The following is a 22,446-nucleotide window of genomic DNA, read 5'->3' on the forward strand; positions in this document are numbered from 1 at the left end:
AATTTAAAAATAAATTTAAGTTGAAAATTACCACTTTAATAATAATTAATTTTTGGGGCCTTGTCAATGCATTGACATTCAAATTGTGGAATAGACACCGGCTGGAATGCGGTTTTAACCAATCAGCATTCAGGATTAGACCCACCCGTTGTATAATTAAGCAATAACACCCGAGGGGTTTGGCATATATAGCAAATATACAGTGCATTCCCCTTTTCCACATTTTGTTACATTACAGCCTTATTCTAAAATTTATTAAATTATGTATTTTCCTCATCAATCTACACACAATACCCCATAATGACAAAGCGAAAAATTTATTTCAAATAAAAACTTATTTACATAAGTATTCAGCCCCTTTGCTATGAGACTAGAAATTGAGCTCAGGTGCATCCTGTTTCCATTGTCGTCCTTGAGATGTTTCTACAACTTGATTGGAGTCTACCTGTGGTAAATTGAATTGATTGGACATGATTTGGAAAGGCGCACACCTGCCTATATAAAAGGTCTAACAGTTGACAATGCATGTCAGAGCAAAAACCAAGCCATGAGGTCGAAGGAATTGTCCGTAGAGCTCCGAGACAGGATTGTGTCGGGGCACAGATCTAGGGAAGGGTACAAAAAACATTTCTGCAGCATTGAAGGTCCCCATCATTCTTAAATGGAAGAAGTTTGAAACCACCAAGACTCTTCCTAGAGCTGGCTGCCCGGCCAAACTGAGCAATCAGGGGAGAAGGGCCTTGGTCAGGTAGGTGACCAAGAACCTGATGGTCACTGACAGAGCTCTAGAATTCCTCTGTAGAAGGACAACCATCTCTGCAGCACTCCACCAATCAAGCCTTTATGGTAGAGTGACCAGACGGAAGCCACTCCTCAGTAAAAGGCACATGACAGCCCGCTTGGAGTTTGCCAAAAGGCACCTTTTAACACACCGTCTGAACACCGGCCAAAGGCCGGCCGACAGGGGCCCTCCCAGGTGGAAAACGAATGCAAATCGGTAAAACGAGTTCTATATCGACACAACCTGAAAGGCCTCTCAGCAAGGAGGAAGCCACTGCTCCAAAATCCCCATAAAAAAGAGAGACTATGATTTGCAACTGCTCATGGGGACAAAGATCGTATTTTTTTGAGAAATGTCCTCTGGTCTGATGAAACAAAAATAGAACTGTTTGGCCATAATGACATCGTTATGTTTGGAGGAAAAAGGGGGAGGCTTGCAAGCCGAAGAACACCATCCCAACCATGAAGCACGGGGGTGGCAGCATCATGTTGTGGGGGTGCTTTGCTGCAGGAGGGTCTGGTGCACTTCACAAAATAGATGGCATCATGAGGCAGGAAATTTATGAGGATATATTGAAGCAATCTCAAGACATTAGTCAGGAAGTTAAAGCTTGGTCGCAAATGGGTCTTCCAAATGGACAATGACACCAAGAAAACTTCCAAAGTTGTGGCAAAATGGCCTAAGGACAACAACGTCAAGGTATTGGAGTGGCCATCACAAAGCCCTGTCCTCAATCCTATAAACAATTTGTGGGCAGAACTGAAAAAGCGTGTGCGAGCAAGGAGGCCTACAAACCCGACTCAGTTACACCAGCTCTGTCAGGAGGAATGGGCCCATATTCACCCAACTTATTGTGGGAAGCTTGCGGAAGGCTACCCGAAACGTTTGACCTAAGTTAGACAATTTAAAGGCAATGCTACCAAATACTAATTGAGTGTATGTAAACTTCTGACCCATAGAAATAAATCATTCTCTCTACTATTATTCTGACATTTCACATTCTTAAAATAAAGTGGTGATCCTAACTGACCTAAGACAGATCATCTTTACTAGGATTAAATGTCAGGAATTGTGAAAAACTGAGTTTAAATGTATTTGGCTAAGGTGTATGTAAACTTCCGACTTCAACTGTATTTTCCAGCACTTGGGCTGTTGTTGCATCTATCACAACAGCTGTTCCTCACTTGACTGTCATTCAGAAAATTCCTTCCTGGATCAGATGTGTAATAATATCACAACATAATTAAACGGCTCCACACCAAATGCGCATCCAACAAGTATTATGCATAATTATCGAAAGTCACGTTATTGACAGTATCAATTTAGGTTTTAAGTATCACAGTAAGGGGACTCTTTCGGTTAGAAGCATTCGATTTTGCAATGGCATACATTTATGTGCCCATAAAAACAGTTTTCATCCCGTAACATAAGGAGACACAAAAATGTTACATAGTTACACTGCATTTCCGAGATCTCTTTACAAAAAGCTGTCTGACAGCTAGATCCAGGATTCAAGTTTTATTTAACTAGGCAAGTCAGTTAAGAACAAATTATTATTCACAATGACTGCCTACCCCTACCCCAAACTGCCTCTGGAAGCAACGTCAGCACAAAAACTGTTTGTCGGGAGCTTCATGAAAAGGTTTTCCTAAGATCACCATGAGCAATTTCAAACGTCGGCTAGAGTGATGTAAAGCCCGCCGCCATTGGACTCTGGAGCAGTGGAAACGTGTTCTCTGGAGTGATGAATCACGCTTCACTATCTGGCAGTCTGACGGACGAATCTGGGTTTGGCAGATGCAAGGAGAACGCTACCTGCCCGAATGCATAGTGCCCACTGTAAAGTTTGGTGGAAGCGGAATAATGGTCCTTTCCTGTTTCAGCATGACAATGCCCCCATGCAAAAAGCGAGGTCCATACAGAAATGGTTTGTCGAGATTGGTGTGGAAGAACTTGACTGGCCTGCGCAGACCCTTGACTTCAACCCCACTGAACACCTTGGGGATGAATTGGAACACCGACTGCGAGCTAGGCCTAATTGCCCAACATCAGTGGCCAACCTCACTAACGCTCGTGTGTCTGAATGTAGGCAAGTCCCGGCAGCAATGTTCCATAATCTAGTGGAAAGCCTTCCCAGAAGAGTGGAGGCTGTTATAGCAGCAAAGGGGGGACCAACTCCATATTAATGCCGATGATTTTGGAATGAAATGTTCGACGAGCAGGTGTCCTCATACTTACAACAGAGAACCGAGGTAACAATGCTTAGAGAGATGACTAAGCTAAGGACCCTGGGACTTAACACCTCCACGCTGATTCTCAACAATGGGGCCCCTCAGGGGTGTGTACTCAGTCCCCTCCTGTACTCCCTGTTCACCCACGACTGCGTGGCCAAACATGATTCCAACACCATCATTAAGTTTGCTGACGACACAACAGTGGTAGGCCCAATCCCCGACAACGATGAGACAGCCTATAGGGAGGTGGTCAGAGAACTGGCAGTGTTGTCCTGGCACCACAACCTCTCCCTCAATGTGAGCAAGATAAAGGAGCTGATCTGGACTACAGAAAGAGGCGAGCCGAACAGGCCCCCATTCACATCGACAGGGCTGAAGTGGAGCGGGTCGAGAGTTTCAAGTTCCTTGGTGTCCACATCACCAACTAACTATCATGGTCCAAACACACCAAGACAGTCGTGAGGAGGGCATGACAAAACCTTTTCCCCTTCAGGAGACTGAAAAGATTTGGCATGGGTCCCCAGAGCCTCAAAACGTTCTACAGCTGTACCATCGAGAGCATCCTGACCATCACCGCCTGGTATGGCAACTGCTCGGCATCTGACCGTAAGGCCTTACAGAGGGTAGTGCGTACGGCCCAGTACATCACTGGGGCCTAGCTTCCTGCCACCTATATACTAGGCGGTGTCAGAGGAAAGCCCATAAAATTGTCAGAGACTCCATTCACCCAAGTTATAGACTGTTTTCTCTGCTACCGCACGGCAAGCAGTACCGGAGCGCCAAGTTTAGGCCCAAAAGGCTCCTTAACAGCTTCTACCACCAAGCCATAAGACTGCTGAACAATTAATCAAATGGCCACCGGACTATTTACATTGACACCCCCCTCCATTTGTTTTATACACTGCTGCTACTCGCTGTTTATTATCTATGCATAGTCACACCACCCCTACCTACATGTACAAATGACCTCAACTAACCTGTACCCCCGCACACTGACTAACCGGTACCCCCTGTATATAGCCTTGTTATTGTTATGTTATTGTGTTACTTTTTTACTTTAGTTTATTTGGTAAATATTTTCTTAACTCTTCTTGAACTGCACTGTTGGTTAAGGGCTTGTAAGTAAGCATTTCACAGTAAGGTCTACACTTGTTGTATTCGGCGCATGTGACAAATAAAGCTTGATTTGATAACAGAGGTAATGCTAACTGACACGCTAACAGAGCTAATAATGCTAACAGCGATGCTAACAATAGCAATTTATTTCCCCTACCTGTTGACCAGGTGGCCCACCGATCTGAAGCTGTGGCTCATGTTGAGGGCGTTGACATAGCTGACACAGGGCAGCGTTCGGTAGAAGAGTAGCGCCTGCTGCCGGTGACCTTTGACCTCTAATGGCACGCTAATAGCCTGGCCCTTCCTCTGCTCCATTCGGGCCAGCTCAGCCAGTAGGGTGGCGCTTTCCTCAGGCCCCCCACTCACCAGGAGTCGGACGCCTGCCCGCACCAAGCTGGCCAGTGTGCTGTCGTAGTAGCGTGTAGGTTGGAAAGGACGGGAAGCTTCACCTATGGGAAGAAGGCGAGGCAAATGTACAAAATATGAAGAATAACAAACGGTAGATCAACTTTCCAAAAATGTTTGTCTGATGATAGAAAGGCAATGCTGAACCCTTTAAATAATGTAATGTGGGATCTTCCTGGTTATAGTGTTACATTCAATATTTTATCAAACTTCCATATACATTCTGTCATCGGTCATCGCTAGACACACTTGATGTAGCTTGCCCTCCCGTCCACATCATGAAAAGTTGGGCACGCAGTTCGGAATCAGAAAGCTCTTTGTTTACCTAGCAGTGAGCGGATATGTTTACATGTAACTTCAAATGCAGCTCATGCAAGTCAACAAACATTGCAGATGTCATCAGAGGATTGATTACCGGGCAAGCTAGCAAGCCAACGAGGCAAGGTAAAATATCACAAATAGAGCTAGATGAAGCCAGAGGAATAATATACTTGTTGAACATACTGCAGCTATAGCCATCAGTCCTGCACGTTTTCATGGTCATCACTCACTGTTAAAGAGTGACTGCCCTTGAAAAAGCATCTTCTTGTTTTGAAAATGGCCTATGTGGCATCGATACGACTTAGAAACATTTATTCTAGTGTCAAAATTGACTACAAAGTGTAAATAGGATCATTTTGGTCATAAAGTCCGTCTCGTCCAAAACTGAGGTTTGCGAGATGATGAAAAAAAAATGGTATGTCATGGAATGGAGGATACCGTAACAGTTTTCCATGGGTTGGCAGTACCCACGTAATCCTTAATTCAGAGTGCAGCTGCACGCGACCCAATCATTAACGCCCATGGTCAATTAGCTTTGACATTCGATATCCTAATGGGGCTAGTTAGGGACCATCAGTAAATTAAACAATATTTTAAATGGTCAATTGCTCCAAATTTCAATGACTTAACCTCAAACCAACTATAAATTGTAGAAATTCATATACAAATATTGAAAGCATTTAATGAGACAACTAAAAGATGTGCAAGATGGAAATATTGTCCCATTTACATTGTGTAATTTATTGACAGTCCCCAAGTATTCCCAGAGATGGGCTATCCAAAGTCAAACCAGCTTTGCCATGGTCGCACACCAGCCGGCTGAAGCTAATTGGCGAAATAATTTGTCTAACTCTTCCTACCTGCGAACACACACAAGAGACACCCACATCAAACCACACCCTGAAACCAACTCACTTTTGAATTAGTCCGCTAGCATTTCTTAATGAACCAAATCTAAAACGAGGCCAAATAAGGAAGTGCAGTTGCCCTTTAAGTTTGTCAAAGTCCCGACTTTAGCGTTAGCTATCCTACTACAAGAGCATTTTGGTGCTGGTGCATCATTCGAACGTGACATTTGCTTGTGGAATGGATCCAAATGAAAACAAAGCAAGCTGGGCGAGCTACATCAAGTGGCTTCTGTCACAATCAAACAAAAGTGATGTGACAAGCATAATGTAGAAAATCAGGAAGTGACCCCCACAGGAAGTATCCCAGCCAACTGGTCCATTAAAAAGTGAGTGCGTGCCCTCCCTCACCTGGTTTGGTGCGGTCCTTCTCAACGATGAGACAGATCCGCTCAAATAGGCCCTGCAAACTGGTCACCTTCTCCACAAGCCGTTTGCGGTTCGGCATCCCGGCCAGTTCCGACTGGCACTGCCTCTCGACCGCCATGCGGTTACTGACCACGAAGTCGCAGCCGTCCAGCGAGCACACGTGGGCCGTGACAGCGTAACGCTGGCGCAGCCTGGAGACCACATCCGCGCAGGCTGTGATACAGCGGCTGTCCACCAGTACAGAGACGAGGCCCGATGGGTTCGATGACGAGGCAGGGGGCTTGCTTAGAGTGGCGGCCTGACAGGAGGAGGTCTGGGCGTGGGGTACTGAGGAGGTGGAGGAGGTAGCCTGGGGAAAGACACAAGATAGACATTTAGGGAGAAATCAAATGAATTACTACTTTTGTAATCCACATTCCGGAAGATTCTATTCCATTCTTCTACTGTAGGATAAGTTTGGCCTAGACGGATGAAAAAAATAGAACAGTTGTTGTTTGTACTCTGTATTGATTCAAACATCTGTTATTTACAGTAACTAAATATCCCTTGGCCCGTGATGCTAAGTGAATTTATTACAGTTTACTAACATCATGGTCCATAGATCAGCATCTGACATATCTGTGTGACCTATATGGCTGTGTATACACAGGCAGCCTAATCAGATTTTATTTCCCTAATTGGTCTTTTGACCAATCAGGTCAGCTCTGTAAAAGATTGGATGTGATTGGTCAAAAGACCAATAGGTGGAAAAAAATAGCATAATTGGGCTGCCTGTGTAAACACAACCTATTTGGCCTATATCATGTGGCCCATATCAGTACATTACCACATTACCTGTGGCTGTTTACTTGAGAACAACAGAGACTCTGACTGCTCAAAGTCCAGCTCCTCAGACAGGAGGGCCTGCTGATGGAGCCTCCGGCGACACCTCTCTTCCTGCTGCTCCTCTCTAGGCCCCCTCACGGAGCTCACTGAGGAGGTCCTGCTGGTTCCACTTGGGGCGCTAGGCTCCATCACAGAGTTTATAGAGGAGGACCTGGCTCCACTGAGGACTCTAGGCCCCACCACACAGCTCGCTGTGGAGGCTCTGGTGGTTCCACTAGGGGGCACCTGCTGCTGTGGAGCTTTAAACACCCAGTCATGCTGTTGCTGTAACTCAGTTAGCCTGCAGATGGCAGCAACATCTCCAGCTTTCACACTATTTCTACTTTTCTCCCCTTCTTCTTCCGAGCTGGAGTCCTCCAAGTGCACTATGCGGGAGCGCTTGTTTTTCCCAGCAGGATTAGGTTGAGGGTCAGCAGCCCTCTTGTCCAGAGTGGCAAGCCCGCTCCCAGCCTGAGCCCTGATGTTTCGGATCAGCGCCTTGCGTCTGGTGGGGTACTGCCTCCTCCCCTCCACGAAGGAGTCCTCGTAGATAAGCTCCAATGGGACCTCCTCGCCGAGCTCTTCCTCACCACTGCCACTCACCACAAAGCTGTCCTCCGCATATGTCTCGTCCAGCTCAGGCACCTATGGACGGTTTGGAGAGAAGCTTAAGCAAAACGTTATAAAGTGATTGAATCGGCTAACTTCGTTTCTTTACTTCTATTCATTGTTTCTTTAAAAACTTTAAGAAAATAATTCAGATTTTTTATTTTTTATTATCTAATTATCTAAGGGTTAAGTGGCTTGAAAAATCCAAGGTCCAGTGGGTTTTAAAGTAGAAAAGCCTTTATTTATCCTTCATAAACACCTATAGATTTCAGCATAAAGCATTCATCAGAAAAAAAGTCAACTTGAGTGTATTTGTATTTATTATGGATCCCCATTGGCAGCAGCTACATTTCCTGGGGTCCAGCAAAATTAAGGCAGTTTATACAATTTTAAAACATTACATTCACAGATTTCACAACACACTGTGTGCCCTCAGGCCCCTACACCACCACTACCACATATCTACAGTACTAAATCCATGTGTATGTATAGTGCGTATGTTATCGTATGTGTGTGTATGGATGTGTCTGTGCCAAAGTTTGTGTTGCTTCACGCTGTTCCATAAGGTGGTTTTTAATCTGTTTTTCAAATCAACCACTTTCAGCCAGGAGAGATTGACGTGCATATTATTAATATTAGCTCTCTGTGTACATCCAAGGGCCAGCCGTGCTGCCCTGTTCTGAGCCAATTGCAATTTTCAAAAAAGTCATTTTTTGTGGCACCTGACCACACGACTGAACAGTAGTCCAGGTGCGACAAAACTATGGCCTGTAGGACCTGCCTTGTTGATAGTGTTGTTAAGAAGGCAGAGCATCGCATTATTATAGACGACTTCTCCTCATCTTAGCTACTACTGCATCAATATGTTTTGACCATGACAGTTTACAATCTAGTGTTACTCCAAGCAGTTTAGTCATCTCAACATGCTCGATTTCCACATGATTTATTACAAGATTTAGTTGAGGTTTAGGGTCTAGTTACTGTTTTGTTTAGTGAGTGAAAAGGGTACAGTTGATAAAAATCATAGAATAAAACTCTAAGGGACAGTTTCCCCAAACACAGCCAAGTCCTAGACTAAAAATCATGTTCAACGGAGATTCACTATTGAAAGTGCATCTCAGACAAGGACTAACCTCTGTCTGGGAAACCGGCCCTAAGATTAATAGACACCAAAGAAATCCTGATAATCCTACCTGAGAGAAGATGTCCATGTTGTGGTTTTGCTTGTAGATCATTTTGAACTTGCCAGCCACCGCAGGACTTCTCACTGACTTCAGGTAAACCCCCTGCATCTCTGAATCTGTCACACAGGGAGATACAATGAGTGTGTGTGTGTGTGTGTGTGTGTGTGTGTGTGTGTGTGTGTGTGTGAGTCAAGTAATGCCCAAGCTGCTCGAGCCAGCAGTCGTCCCCTTTGACAAAATGCTTGAGTGCTGGGTCATGTTAGGGCACACCGAAACAAAACATGTCAATACATAGTGCAACAGAAAATGAAAGTGAGCGATTCTTAGGCATCTCCCCATTTTAGAAACGCTTTATTCCATTTCATGCCCAGTGAATGAACTGTATAATAGGTGACTACCTGTATAACAACTGTATAACATAACAAGAGACTTTGGGTCCATGAAAAGCGTTGTACTAAACCCATGTTGTTGTTATTGTTATTATTATATTTGACCCCTCACCGTTGATTCCCTGGGAGCACTGGGTGTTGCTCACAACGAAGCCCTCTAGTGAGCGGTTCTGCTCTTCACCGTCCTCTTCGTCAGATGACACCTCCGCCCCCTCGGACAGCGCCGCCTCCTCGTCCAGAAAGTGACGGGCTCCTCGATGGTGGTGCTGCACGGCCTGCTGGGAAGGACATGTTGATTCGAAGGAGTAGATGACTATTGTCCAACGTACATATGAAGAAAAAAAAAATGTCTTCTGCTTTATACCAAACCCTCCAAAAAGACACAGAGGTTGGAGCAATTCGTCGACCAACAGAGAAGGTAGCTGGACAACAAGAGACTTGAAATGACCCTGGGCTACTGACAACCACTTCTCATGTGAGATGTATTTGACACCTGACTGACCTTAGCTTTCCCATGCGATGCTGATGGTTTCGCAGCCACGTGGGGGGGCGCTCTTGGCTGTCGAACAGAGGTATTCTGGAAGTCATCGTCAGACATCGCTTCCCCCTCCCCCTCGCTCTCATCTGACTGGAAAAGAGGTTTGGAAGACATGGTCAAAGCCATATTAACTTTATTATGACGGTCAGAAGGAAAAAAAGTGTTCAACATTCATTGTAATCCACAAGTATTTATTTGATGCTAGCTTGTACTGAATTAAGTAAAAGATAATTGAGAGGAAGAGAACCGTACACACAAGCTGCTAGAACTGACAAGTTTGATAATGATACTTTAGTGATAGTGGTTATAGTGATAATGATACTTTAGTGATAGTGGTTATAGTGATTATCTTACAATGCATGCCACTGCATGCTTTGACTTCCTGGTCACTTGTATAGGAGAATCCACATCACTGAGAAGCATTGACTGGGAGAGGAAATATAACAAACAATGGATAAACAGAATCATCAATCATCAGAATCATTTGAATACATTTTTAACTTGGGTCCCACAAGGAATCATCTCTCAAACAAACATATAACTTTTTTTCCCCCAGACACTTTTGCATTTGCATCATTGATATTCCACATAAGATGCAAAGTGTAAATCTTTAGTTGGAAGCCCACGTGACTATTCTGACCCACTTATGCTTTCTGCAGGCTTTCTTTATCTCTGGCAAGGCCATGTATGCAACTGTGTGGTGAATAGTCTTGTATTGTCAAACCCTGAGTTGTCTCAGAGAAAACAGATGCTTTCCTAAAAGAGGCCAGTCTGAATGGAACATTTGAAACAAAATAGATCTTCGCAAAAGCAGTCTGCGAGCCTATTGCCATGCCGACAACAGGCAGCTATGAGACAGACTATGCTTAAAGGCTTATATAGAGAAGTGAGATACATCAGACCTCTCAATATTCCGACAAAGTATGGTATCATTACTATATATTGAGCACTTCTTAAATAGGGCACATATGCTCTACAGCCATGGCAAATAAAGTGTGGAAAAGAGGACAGAAATTAGATATGGTAGGTTACATAATAGAAATGGATGATTGTACAATTGATGGTAGTGCAACTCAATGCACTACTACTGAACAAAAATATAAAAACGCAACATGCAACAATTTCAATGATTTTACTGAGGTACTGTTCATATCAGGAAATCAGTCAATTGAAATAAATTAATTAGGCCCTAATCTATGGATTTCACATGAATGGAAATATAGATATGCATCGCTTGGTCAGATACCTTATGAAAAAAGGTAGGGGTGTGAATCAGAAAACCAGTCAGTATCTGGTGTGACCATTTGCCTCATGCAGCGTGACACATTTCCTTTGCATAGAGTTGAGCAGGCTGTTGATTGTGGCCTGTGGAATGTTTTCCCACTCCTCTTCAATGGCTGTGCGAAGTTGTTGGATATTGGCGGGAACTGGAACACACTGTTGTACTAGAGGTCAACCGACTATGATTTTTCAACGCCGATACCGATTATTGGAGGACCAAAAACAGCCGACACCGATTAAATCGCCCGATTGTTTATTTATTTACTTATTTTAACTTAATATAATACATCAATAAAATCAATTTAGCCTCAAATAAATAATGAAATGTTGAATTTGGTTTAAATAATGCAAAAACAAAGTGCTGGAGAAGAAAGTAAAAGTGCAATATGTGCCATGTCAAAAAGCTAACGTTTAAGTTCCTTGCTCAGAACATAAGAACATATGAAAGCTGGTGGTTCCTTTTAACATGAGTCTTCAATATTCCCAGGTAAGAAGTTTTAGGTTGTAGTTATTATAGGAATTATGACTATTTCTCTCTATACCATTTGTATTTCATATACCTTTGACTATTGGATGTTCTTATAGGCACTATAGTATTGCCAGTGTAACAGTATAGCTTCTGTCCCTCTACTCGCCCCTACCTGGGCTCGAACCAGGGACACATCGACAACAGCCACACTCGAAGCATCATTACCCATCGCTCCACAAAAGCCGCAGGAACAACTACTTCAAGGTCTCAGAGCGAGTGATGTCACCGATTGAAACGTTATTAGCGCTAACTAGCTAGCCATTTCACATCGTCTACACCAGCCTAATCTCGGGAGTTGATAGGCTTGAAGTCATAAACAGCTCAATGCTTGAAGCACATCGAAGAGCTGCTGGCAAATGCAGGAAGTGCTGTTTGAATGAATGCTTACGAGCCTGCTGCTGCCTACCACCGCTCAGTCAGACTGCTCTATCAAATCATAGACTTAATTATAACATAATAACACACAGAAATACAAGCCATAGGTCATTAATATGGTCAAATCCAGAAACTATCATTTCGAAAACAAAACGTTTATTCTTTCAGTGAAATACGGAACCGTTATGTATTTTATCTAACGGGTGGCATCCCTAAGTCTAAATATTGCTTTTACATTGCACAACCTTCAATGTTATGTCATAATTATGTACAATTCTGGCAAATTAATTACGGTCTTTGTTAGGAAGAAATGGTCTTCACACAGTTCGCAACGAGCCAGGCGGCCCAAACTGCTGCATATACCCCGACTCTGCTTGCACGGAACGCAAGAGAAGTAACACAATTTCCCTAGTTAAAAGAAATTCATGTTAGCAGGCAATATTAACTAAATATGCAGGTTTAAAAATATATACTTGTGCATTGATTTTAAGAAAGGCATTGATGTTTATGGTTAGGTACACATTGGTGCAACGACAGGGATTTTTTCGCGAATGCGCTTGTTAAATCGTCACCCGTTTGGCGAAGTAGGCTGTGATTCGATGAGAAATGAACAAGCATCGATTATATGCAACGCAGGACAAGCTAGATAAACTAGTAATATCATCAACCATGTGTAGTTAACTAGTGCTTATATTAAGATTGATTGTTTTTTATAAGATAAGTTAACTTGCTAGCCAGCAACTTACCTTGGCTTCTTGCTGCACTCGCGTAACAGGTAGTCAGCCTGCCACGCAGACTCCTCGTGGAGTGCAATGTAATCGGCCACAATCGATGTCCAAAAATGCCGATTACCGTTTGTTTTGAATATGGCCCTAATTAATCGGCCATTCCGATTAAATCGGTCAACCTCTATGTTGTACACGTCGATCCAGAGCATCCCAAACATGTTCAATGGGTGACATGTCAGGTGAGTATGCAGGCAATGGAAGAACTGGGATATTTTCAGCTTCCAGGAATTGTGTACAGATCCTTGTGACACGGGGTCTTGCATTATCATGCTGAAACATGAGGCGATGGCGGTAAAATGCATTTGTGTTCGTTGTCAGTTGCTTATGCCTGCCCATACCATAACCCCACCACCACCATGGGGCACTCTATTCACAACGTTGACATCAGCCCACTGAAGTCGGTTACGACGCTGAATTGCAATCAGGTCAAGACCCTGGTGAGGATGGCGAGCGAGCAGATGAGCTTCCCTGAGAGCTGTCCGGGTGGCTGGTCTCAGGCAATCCCGCATGTGAAGAAGCCAGATGTGGAGGTCCTGGGCTGGTGTGGTTACACGTGGTCTACGGTTGGTGAGGCCGGTTGACCGTTCTGCCAAATTCTCTAAAACAGTAAGCATGCCAATTGCACGCTCCCTCAAAACTTGAGACATCTGTGGCATTGTGTTGTGTGACAAAACTGCACATTTTAGATTGGCCGTTTATTGTCCCCAGCACAAGGTGCACCTGTGTAATGATCATGCGGTTTAACCTGCTTCTTAATATGCCACACCTGTCAGGTGTATGGATTATCTTGGCACAGGAGAAATGCTCACTAACAGAGATGTAAACACATTTGGGAAAAACATTTGAGATAAATATGCTTTTTGTGTGTATAGAAAACTTCTGAGACCAACACTTTACATGTTGCGTTTATATTTTTGTGTACGTAAGTTAGAAAAATAAACATTAACACCACGACATGACTAGAATTAGAGACCTAGTGCAAGTGTTCACCAGACCTACATTTGGTGGTTGTTTGACAGAATGAAGATGCATTACTGAAGGCTTACTGTATAGTCCTTGACGCACAGTGAAAAAGTAGCAAATTGGGACTTACCACTGGGGAAGACAAGGGGTTCGCCTTGACATGATGATGAACCCGCTTACGGGTGATAACCTCCTCCTCACTGTCACTGGTGCACAGGCCTGCGGCAGGGGACAACAAATCATAATGCACATGCCTGAAGTGCTTACCCACTCACAGGCACAAACAGTCAATGCAAAGCAGTACCAATCTGACCTATCGCTCAGAATGTGCTACCTTGATGAGATGTGTAGGTCAGATTGTCAGAACAGCTGCTAATGTCTTGACCAGGTATACATATCAACAAGGTGGCTTAGTTGTTTGTGAATGGGAAACTAGGGGACACATTGAAATCAAGCACCTGTAATAGTTGGAGTGAACTAACCTGGATGAGGTGGGTCCAAGATGGATTTGTGAGACAAACTGTGTCCCATCTCTATAGAACCATTTCCTGGGTCCCCCGCCTGAGCTTTGGGAGTCCGGGCATTCTGTAAGGTCCCCTGGAGTTTCCTCTTTAAGAATGAGAACGAAGTGGATGGGGTGGTGGAAGGACCAGGCAGGAGAGCTCGCCTCGGCCCTAATGTGGGGATTGGTGAGAACAGAGCTCCGCTCTTGGAGGTCAGAGGAGAGGTCTGAGGCGAAGCCAGAGCAGAGGTGTCTGCCTTCTTCCCTCCCAGACAGGCTGCCAGGGGTGTGGACACGTTCTTCCTATGGAAACTAAAGGGGGGAGTGGATGAGCCAGAGATTTGTGGCCCATTCACTGAGGAGGAAAGGGGTGCTTCCTGTTTTTTGGACCCAGGGGTTGAAGGTTTTGAGGGGAACGGACTAGGAGCAGCCTCGGTGTCCCCTTCATCCTCCTCCCAGCCCAAGTCAAAGTTGACAGAGAAGAAATCCTGAGAACAGTCAAAGTTCTCAAGGTCCTGAGCAGGCTCCTGCTGCGCTACAGGAGAAATATGGCTACGGCTAGGTTTGACCTGATACACCATCTTTGTTTCTGTCACACTTTTACTTGACCCTATTAACCATTCCCTCTCCGGAGCCTTCAGGGGGCTAGGTATTCGGATACTGACGTTCTCTGGCGTAGGGATGTTCGGGATGGTCATCTGGAGGAAGGTCTCGTCATCTCCAAACAGGTCCATGCTCTCGTCCAGGTTGGTTTTAGCGTGCTGGGCTTTAGGCTGAGTGGGATGACATGGTGGCTTGAAGTCCGCTTTATCATCCATATCATCGTCCTTTATGTCATTGCTGTCATCCTCGAAGACCTTATCCCAGCTAGGGCTGCCAACGGCACTTTCCCTACCCATGCAGTCTGCTGGCACAGTAATGGGTGAAGAAGGAGAGTGCTGCTGATGAGGTGGTTCACAATGGCTTTCACAGTCTAGAGAACCAACGTCTAAATCAACATTGGGAGATTGAGAAGCAGGATCGGCAAAGTCCTCATCCACTTCCAGGGAGAAATTCACGTGGAATGTCTGACCCACATCCAGCAGTTCATCCAGAGGTTCAACCGGAAGTGTATGTGAACAGTCCTTGGTGGTGAAGGGGGAGGGCCCAGGGTCGTACTGAGGGCTGTCCAGGTCAAAGTGCAAAGCTGGAGGAGACCTAGACAGAAGCTCTGTCACGTTGACTAGAATGACCCTCAAGCTCTCTAACCTCTGTCTCAGGGGCTGCAACTTGGGGACGGCAGCGTCCCATTTGGGCAAGTAAAACAAAGCCTCCAGTTCAGAATCTTCAGCTGACTTGGGTTCACGGTCTGCAATTGAGGTCAACTGATTGAGGTCAATCTGTTCTACAGCAGCAATGCAGTTCAATGATTCGCTCTCAAAATCCCTTGGAGAAATGACCTCTGAACTTTCACTCTCGTTGTTGAGTATGATACAGTCAGAATCCATGTCCATGATTTGCTGGTCACCGGTGGAGGAGAGTGGCCAGAGGCCTGGGTGATCTCTGAGGTCATGAGTCACCTCCTTGTGGCATTCTGAAGGGACTCTGTCCTTTATCAGGGTCCATGGAGAGACTAAGGTTGTCTCTGCTTTAGAAATGCTTTCCCTCTGCACTTCCTTTTTGAGTTCGACACGGTCTAGGTCAGCTGAGGAAAGGCAGGAAGTCTTCTGCTTGTGGCTCAGGTTGGCCATTTTGGTTCTGGATTTTGTCGTTTTTCCCTCTTTCTGCTTCTTTCCTTTGGTGGACTTTTCCTGATGTGCTTCCTCCGTGAGGCCTATGACATCTGCATTGTGGAGGTGGGGCAGCAGCTCCAACTCATATCTGCTTTCACCCTGTCAGATAAAACAAACACAACAATGAATCTAACTACAAAACCTTTTTATTATAAAAAAAAAAAAAGTTTGATTGAAGTCTGGCAAATTTCTTCAGATGTTGCACAAGCTATTGTATCATAACGCAAGTTACAGATGTAATACTTCCCTGGTACAACACACAAAGTTGACTGGTTATATAAACAAGACATTTGACACAGTGCCTTTAGAAAGTAATCATACCCCTAGACTTATTCCACATGTTGTGTTACAGCCTGAATTTAAATCAAAGTGAAAACATGTTATCAGTATTCAGTAGGCTACGTCTTCATTCAGCGGATATGAGAAGTAGCATTAGGTTTAATTTTTAATTTTTTTATTTTTATTTCACCTTTATTTAACCAGGTAGGCTAGTTGAGAACAAGTTCTCATTTGCAACTGCGACCTGGCCAAGATAAAGCATAGCAGTGTGAACAGACAACACAGAGTTACACATGGAGTAAACAATAAACAAGTCAATAACATGGTAGAAAGAAAAAAAAGAGAATCTATATACAATGTGTGCAAAAGGCATGAGGTAGGCAATAAATCGAATAATTACAATTTAGCAGATTAACACTGGAGTGATAAATCATCAGATGATCATGTGCAAGAAGAGATACTGGTGTGCAAAAGAGCAGAAAAGTAAATAAATAAAAGCAGTATGGGGGGTGAGGTAGGTAAATTGGGTGGGTAGTTTACAGATGGACTATGTACAGCTGCAGCGATCGGTTAGCTGCTCGGATAGCAGATTTTTAAAGTTGTTGAGGGAGATAAAAGTCTCCAACTTCAGAGATTTTTGCAATTCGTTCCAGTCGCAGGCAGCAGAGAACTGGAAGGAAAGGCGTCCAAATGAGGTTTTGGCTTTAGGGATGATCAGTGAGATACACCTGCTGGAGCGCGTGCTGCGGGTGGGTGTAGCCATCGTGACCAGTGAACTGAGATAAGGCGGCACTTTACCTAGCATAGCCTTGTAGATGACCTGGAGCCAGTGGGTCTGACGACGAACATGTAGCGAGGGCCAGCCGACTAGGGCATACAGGTCGCAGTGGTGGGTCGTATAAGGTGCTTTAGTAACAAAACGAATGGCACTGTGATAAACTGCATCCAGTTTGCTGAGTAGAGTATTGGAAGCTATTTTGTAGATGACATCGCCGAAGTCGAGGATCGGTAGGATAGTCAGTTTTACTAGGGTAAGTTTGGCGGCGTGAGTGAAGGAGGCTTTGTTGCGGAATAGAAAGCCGATTCTTGATTTGATTTTGGATTGGAGATGTTTGATATGAGTCTGGAAGGAGAGTTTGCAGTCTAGCCAGACACCTAGGTACTTATAGATGTCCACATATTCTAGGTCGGAACCGTCCAGGGTGGTGATGCTAGTCGGGCGTGCGGGTGCAGGCAGCGAACGGTTGAAAAGCATGCATTTGGTTTTACTAGCGTTTAAGAGCAGTTGGAGGCCACGGAAGGAGTGTTGTATGGCATTGAAGCTCGTTTGGAGGTTAGATAGCACAGTGTCCAAGGAAGGGCCGGAAGTATATAGAATGGTGTCGTCTGCGTAGAGGTGGATCAGGGAATCGCCCGCAGCAAGAGCAACATCATTGATGTATACAGAGAAAAGAGTCGGCCCGAGAATTGAACCCTGTGGTACCCCCATAGAGACTGCCAGAGGACCGGACAACATGCCCTCCGATTTGACACACTGAACTCTGTCTGCAAAGTAGTTGGTGAACCAGGCAAGGCAGTCATTAGAAAAACCGAGGCTACTGAGTCTGCCGATAAGAATATGGTGACTGACAGAGTCGAAAGCCTTGGCCAGGTCGATGAAGACGGCTGCACAGTAATGTCTTTTATCGATGGCGGTTATGATATCGTTTAGTACCTTGAGCGTGGCTGAGGTGCACCCGTGACCGGCTCGGAAACCGGATTGCACAGCGGAGAAGGTACGGTGGGAGTCGAGATGGTCAGTGATCTGTTTGTTGACTTGGCTTTCGAAGACCTTAGATAGGCAGGGCAGGATGGATATAGGTCTGTAACAGTTTGGGTCCAGGGTGTCTCCCCCTTTGAAGAGGGGGATGACCGCGGCAGCTTTCCAATCCTTGGGGATCTCAGATGATACGAAGGAGAGGTTGAACAGGCTGGTAATAGGGGGTGCAACAATGGCGGCGGACAGTTTCAGAAATAGGGGGTCCAGATTGTCAAGCCCAGCTGATTTGTATGGGTCCAGGTTTTCCAGCTCTTTCAGAACATCTGCTATCTGGATTTGGGTAAAGGAGAAGCTGGGGAGGCTTGGGCGAGTAGCAGCGGGGGGGGCGGGGCTGTTGGCCAAGGTTGGAGTCGCCAGGAGGAAGGCATGGCCAGCCATTGAGAAATGCTTGTTGAAGTCTTCGATTATCACGGATTTATCGGTGGTGACCGAGTTACCTAGCCTCAGTGCAGTGGGCAGCTGGGAGGAGGTGCTCTTGTTCTCCATGGACTTTACAGTATCCCAGAACTTTTTGGAGTTAGAGCTACAGGATGCAAATTTCTGCTTGAAAAAGCTGGCCTTTGCTTTCCTGACTGACTGCGTGTATTGGTTCCTGACTTCCCTGAACAGTTGCATATCGCGGGGGCTCTTCGATGCTATTGCAGTTCGCCACAGGATGTTTTTGTGCTGGTCGAGGGCAGTCAGGTCTGGAGTGAACCAAGGGCTATATCTGTTCTTGGTTCTGCATTTTTTGAACGGAGCATGCTTGTCTAATATGGTGAGGAAGTAACTTTTAAAGAATGACCAGGCATCCTCAACTGACGGGATGAGGTCAATATCCTTCCAGGGTACCCGGGCCAGGTCGATTAGAAAGGCCTGCTCGCAGAAGTGTTTTAGGGAGCGTTTGACAGTGATGAGGGGTGGTCGTTTGACCGCGGACCCGTGGCGGATACAGGCAATGAGGCAGTGATCGCTGAGATCTTGATTGAAGACAGCAGAGGTGTATTTGGAGGGCAGGTTGGTCAGGATAATGTCTATTAGGGTGCCCATGTTTACGGATTTAGGGTTGTACCTGGTGGGTTCCTTGATGATTTGTGTGAGATTGAGGGCATCAAGCTTGGATTGTAGGACTGCCGGGGTGTTAAGCATATCCCAGTTTAGGTCACCTAACAGAACAAACTCTGAAGCTAGATGGGGAGCGATCAATTCACAGATGGTGTCCAGGGCACAGCTGGGAGCTGAGGGGGGTCGGTAGCAGGCGGCAACAGTGAGAGACTTATTTCTGGAGAGATTAATTTTTAAAATTAGAAGTTCGAACTGTTTGGGCATAGACCTGGAAAGTATGACAGAACTTTGCAGGCTATCTCTGCAGTAGATTGCAACTCCTCCCCCTTTGGCAGTTCTATCTTGACGGAAAGTGTTATAGTTGGGTATGGAAATCCCAGAATTTTTGGTGGCCTTCCTAAGCCAGGATTCGGACACGGCAAGGACATCAGGGTTGGCAGAGTGTGCTAAAGCGGTGAGTAAGGCAAACTTAGGGAGGAGGCTTCTGATGTTGACATGCATGAGGCCAAGGCTTTTTCGATCACAGAAGTCAACAAATGAGGGTGACTGGGGACATGCAGGGCCTGGGTTTACCTCCACATCACCCGAGGAACAGAGGAGTAGTAGGATGAGGGTGCGGCTAAAGGCTATCAAAACTGGTCGCCTAGAGCGTTGGGGACAAAGAATAAAAGGAGCAGATTTATGGGCGTGGTAGAATAGATTCTGGGCATAATGTGCAGACAGGGGTATGGTGGGGCGCGGGTACAGCGGAGGCAAGCCCAGGCACTGGGTGATGATAAGAGAGGTTGTATCTCTGGACATGCTGGTCTCAATGGGTGAGGTCACCGCATGTGGGGGGTGGGACAAAGGAGGTGTCAGAGGTACGGAGAGTGGAACTACAGGGTCCATTGCAAACCAAAACAATGATAATGATAACTAGCCTGAACAACAGTATGCAAGGCATATTGATATTTGAGAGAGACATACAATAAGGCATAAAGTGATTGCAGGTCTTGATTGGGAGAGCTAGCTAAAACAACAGGTAAGATAACAGCAGCAATAACAGGGTGCTAGTCTAACACAGCAACAACAGGTAAAAATGGCGACGACTAGGCAGAGAGGGTCGGATTAACTACACACAGATCCTGAGTTAAAGCACAGAGCCGACAGATAAAACACAAATAAACAGAATGGAGTACTGTGAATTAATGGACAGTCAAGCATGCATCAGCTATGTAGCCAAGTGATCATAGTGTCCAGGGGGCAGCCGTAGATGGAGCAGGGAGGCCTCCACTAAGCTAGCACGCGGCGTTTAAAGTTAGTAGCCCGGGGGGTGGTCTGCTCAGACGGAGGGGGTCTGCTCAGACGTGGTCGTGTCGACAGAGAATCCAAGCCGGATGGCGAAAGAGAGGTTGTGAATTGTAGAATTGTGTTTGCTAACTGGTGCTAGCTTCGTGGCAGTGGCGCTAGCTGCGCTAGCTGCGAGCTAGCTGTGAGGATCAGAAGTAGTGGCTCAGGGATTACGGCAGGAATCCGGCGTTGTTGTCGAGAGACAGTCCGATGCTGGTAAATTGGTGAGTAATATCCAGGCTAATAACAGGGCTGGTGTCTGTGCAGAAGGTAAAAGCTACTAGCAGCGGCAAATAAACGGCTAATGCCGGCTAATGCTTAAACAAGCCTGATGTTTTAATGTTGTGTACAGTGCCTTCAGAAAGCATTAATACCCCTTGACTTATTCCACATTGTTGTGACAGCATGAATTCAAAATGGATTAAATCACTCATCTACAAACAAATTTTAGCAAATGTATTGAAAATTAAAACACAGGAATAGTATTCACACCACTGACTTGATTCTTTGTAAAAGCACCTTTGGCAGCGGTTACAGCTGTGAGTGTTTCTGGTTAAGTCTAAGAGCTTTGCACACCTGGATTGTGCAAAATGTCCCATTATTTTCAAAATTCTTCAAGCTCTGTCAAATTGGTTGAGGATCATTGCTCGACAACCATTTTCAGGTCTTGCCATACAGTTTTGACTTAAATCTGAAAGTGTAACTCGGCGGGTTTGTGCCTATGGGCACAAACCCACCGTCGCTGGAACAGACAGGACTGGCAAAAAGTGCTCTTCACTGACGAGTCGCAGTTTTGTCTCACCAGGGGTGATGGTTGGATTCGCGTTTATCGTCAAAGGAATGAGCGTTACACCGAGGCCTGTACTCTGGAGCGGGATCGATTTGGAGGTGGAGGGTCCGTCATGGTCTGGGGCAGTGTGTCACAGCATCATCGGACTGAGCTTGTTGTCATTGCAGGCAATCTCAACGCTGTGCGTTACAGGGAAGAAATCCTCCTCCCTCATGTGGTACCCTTCCTGCAGGCTCATCCTGACATGACCCTCCAGCATGACAATGCCACCAGCCATACTGCTCGTTCTGTGCGTGATTTCCTGCAAGACAGGAATGTCAGTGTTCTGCCATGGCCAGCGAAGAGCCCGGATCTCAATCCCATTGAGCACGTCTGGGACCTGTTGGATCGGAGGGTGAGGGCTAGGGTCATTCCCCCAGAAATGTCTGGGAACTTGCAGGTGCCTTGGTGTAAGAGTGGAGTAACTTCTCACAGCAAGAACTGGCAAATCTGATGCAGTCCATGAGGAGGAGATGCGCTGCAATACTTACTGCAGCTGGTGGCCACACCAGATACTGACTGTTACTTTTGATTTTGACCCCCCCCCCTTTGTTCAGGGACACATTATTCCATTTCTATTAGTAACATCTGTGGAACTTGTTCAGTTTGTCTCAGTTGTTGAATCTTATGTTCATACAAATATTTACACATTACATTTACATTTTAGTCATTTAGCAGACGCTCTTATCCAGAGCGACTTACAGTAGAGTGCATACATTTTATTACATTTTTTACATACTGAGACAAGGATATCCCTACCGGCCAAACCCTCCCTACCGGCCAAACCCTCCCTAACCCGGACGACGCTATGCCAATTGTGCGTCGCCCCACGGATCTCCCGGTTGCGGCCGGCTGCGACAGAGCCTGGGCGCGAACCCAGCCCAGCCTGGGCGCGAACCCAGAGACTCTGGTGGCGCAGCTAGCACTGCGATGCAGTGCCCTGCGCCACCCGGGAGACATGTTAAGTTTGCTCAAAATAAACGCAGTTGACAGTGAGAGGACGTTTCTTTTTTTGCTGAGTTTATTTAATCCATTTTAAATTCAGGCAGTAAAGTCATGGGGTGTGAATACTTTCTGAAGGCACTGTATCTGACCTGCAAGTGATCCAGACACAGTGGGCCCAAAGTGGACTAGCGGGAGCAAAACAGAACTCGACGCCGGAAACCGAGGTGTAAGAGAAAGGTGGGGTATAAAGTTATGCCGGCATTTCAGCAAGGGTAC

General features: G+C 45.6%; 1 protein-coding gene across 4 annotated transcripts in view; it reads right to left on the bottom strand.

Annotated features, from left to right (window-relative positions):
* The window catches only part of fancm (FA complementation group M), a 75,006-nt gene that overhangs the window by 2,437 nt on the left and 50,123 nt on the right, over nt 1-22,446 (bottom strand). For 2 of the 4 annotated variants that reach the window (XM_071327044.1, XM_071327042.1), the window contains exons 14-22: nt 14,134-16,024; nt 13,782-13,870; nt 10,070-10,141; nt 9,680-9,805; nt 9,290-9,455; nt 8,798-8,904; nt 6,966-7,640; nt 6,114-6,480; nt 4,289-4,580 (exon numbers count right to left, since the gene is read on the bottom strand). In XM_071327044.1, coding sequence (XP_071183145.1) covers nt 4,289-4,580; nt 6,114-6,480; nt 6,966-7,640; nt 8,798-8,904; nt 9,290-9,455; nt 9,680-9,805; nt 10,070-10,141; nt 13,782-13,870; nt 14,134-16,024 — 3,785 coding nt within the window. The remainder of the gene's footprint in view (nt 1-4,288; nt 4,581-6,113; nt 6,481-6,965; nt 7,641-8,797; nt 8,905-9,289; nt 9,456-9,679; nt 9,806-10,069; nt 10,142-13,781; nt 13,871-14,133; nt 16,025-22,446) is intronic. The other 2 variants (XM_071327043.1, XM_071327045.1) reach the window with 2 other exon arrangements.

Source organism: Salvelinus alpinus, chromosome 9 (assembly GCF_045679555.1).
Source record: "Salvelinus alpinus chromosome 9, SLU_Salpinus.1, whole genome shotgun sequence".
Classification (NCBI taxonomy): domain Eukaryota; kingdom Metazoa; phylum Chordata; class Actinopteri; order Salmoniformes; family Salmonidae; genus Salvelinus; species Salvelinus alpinus.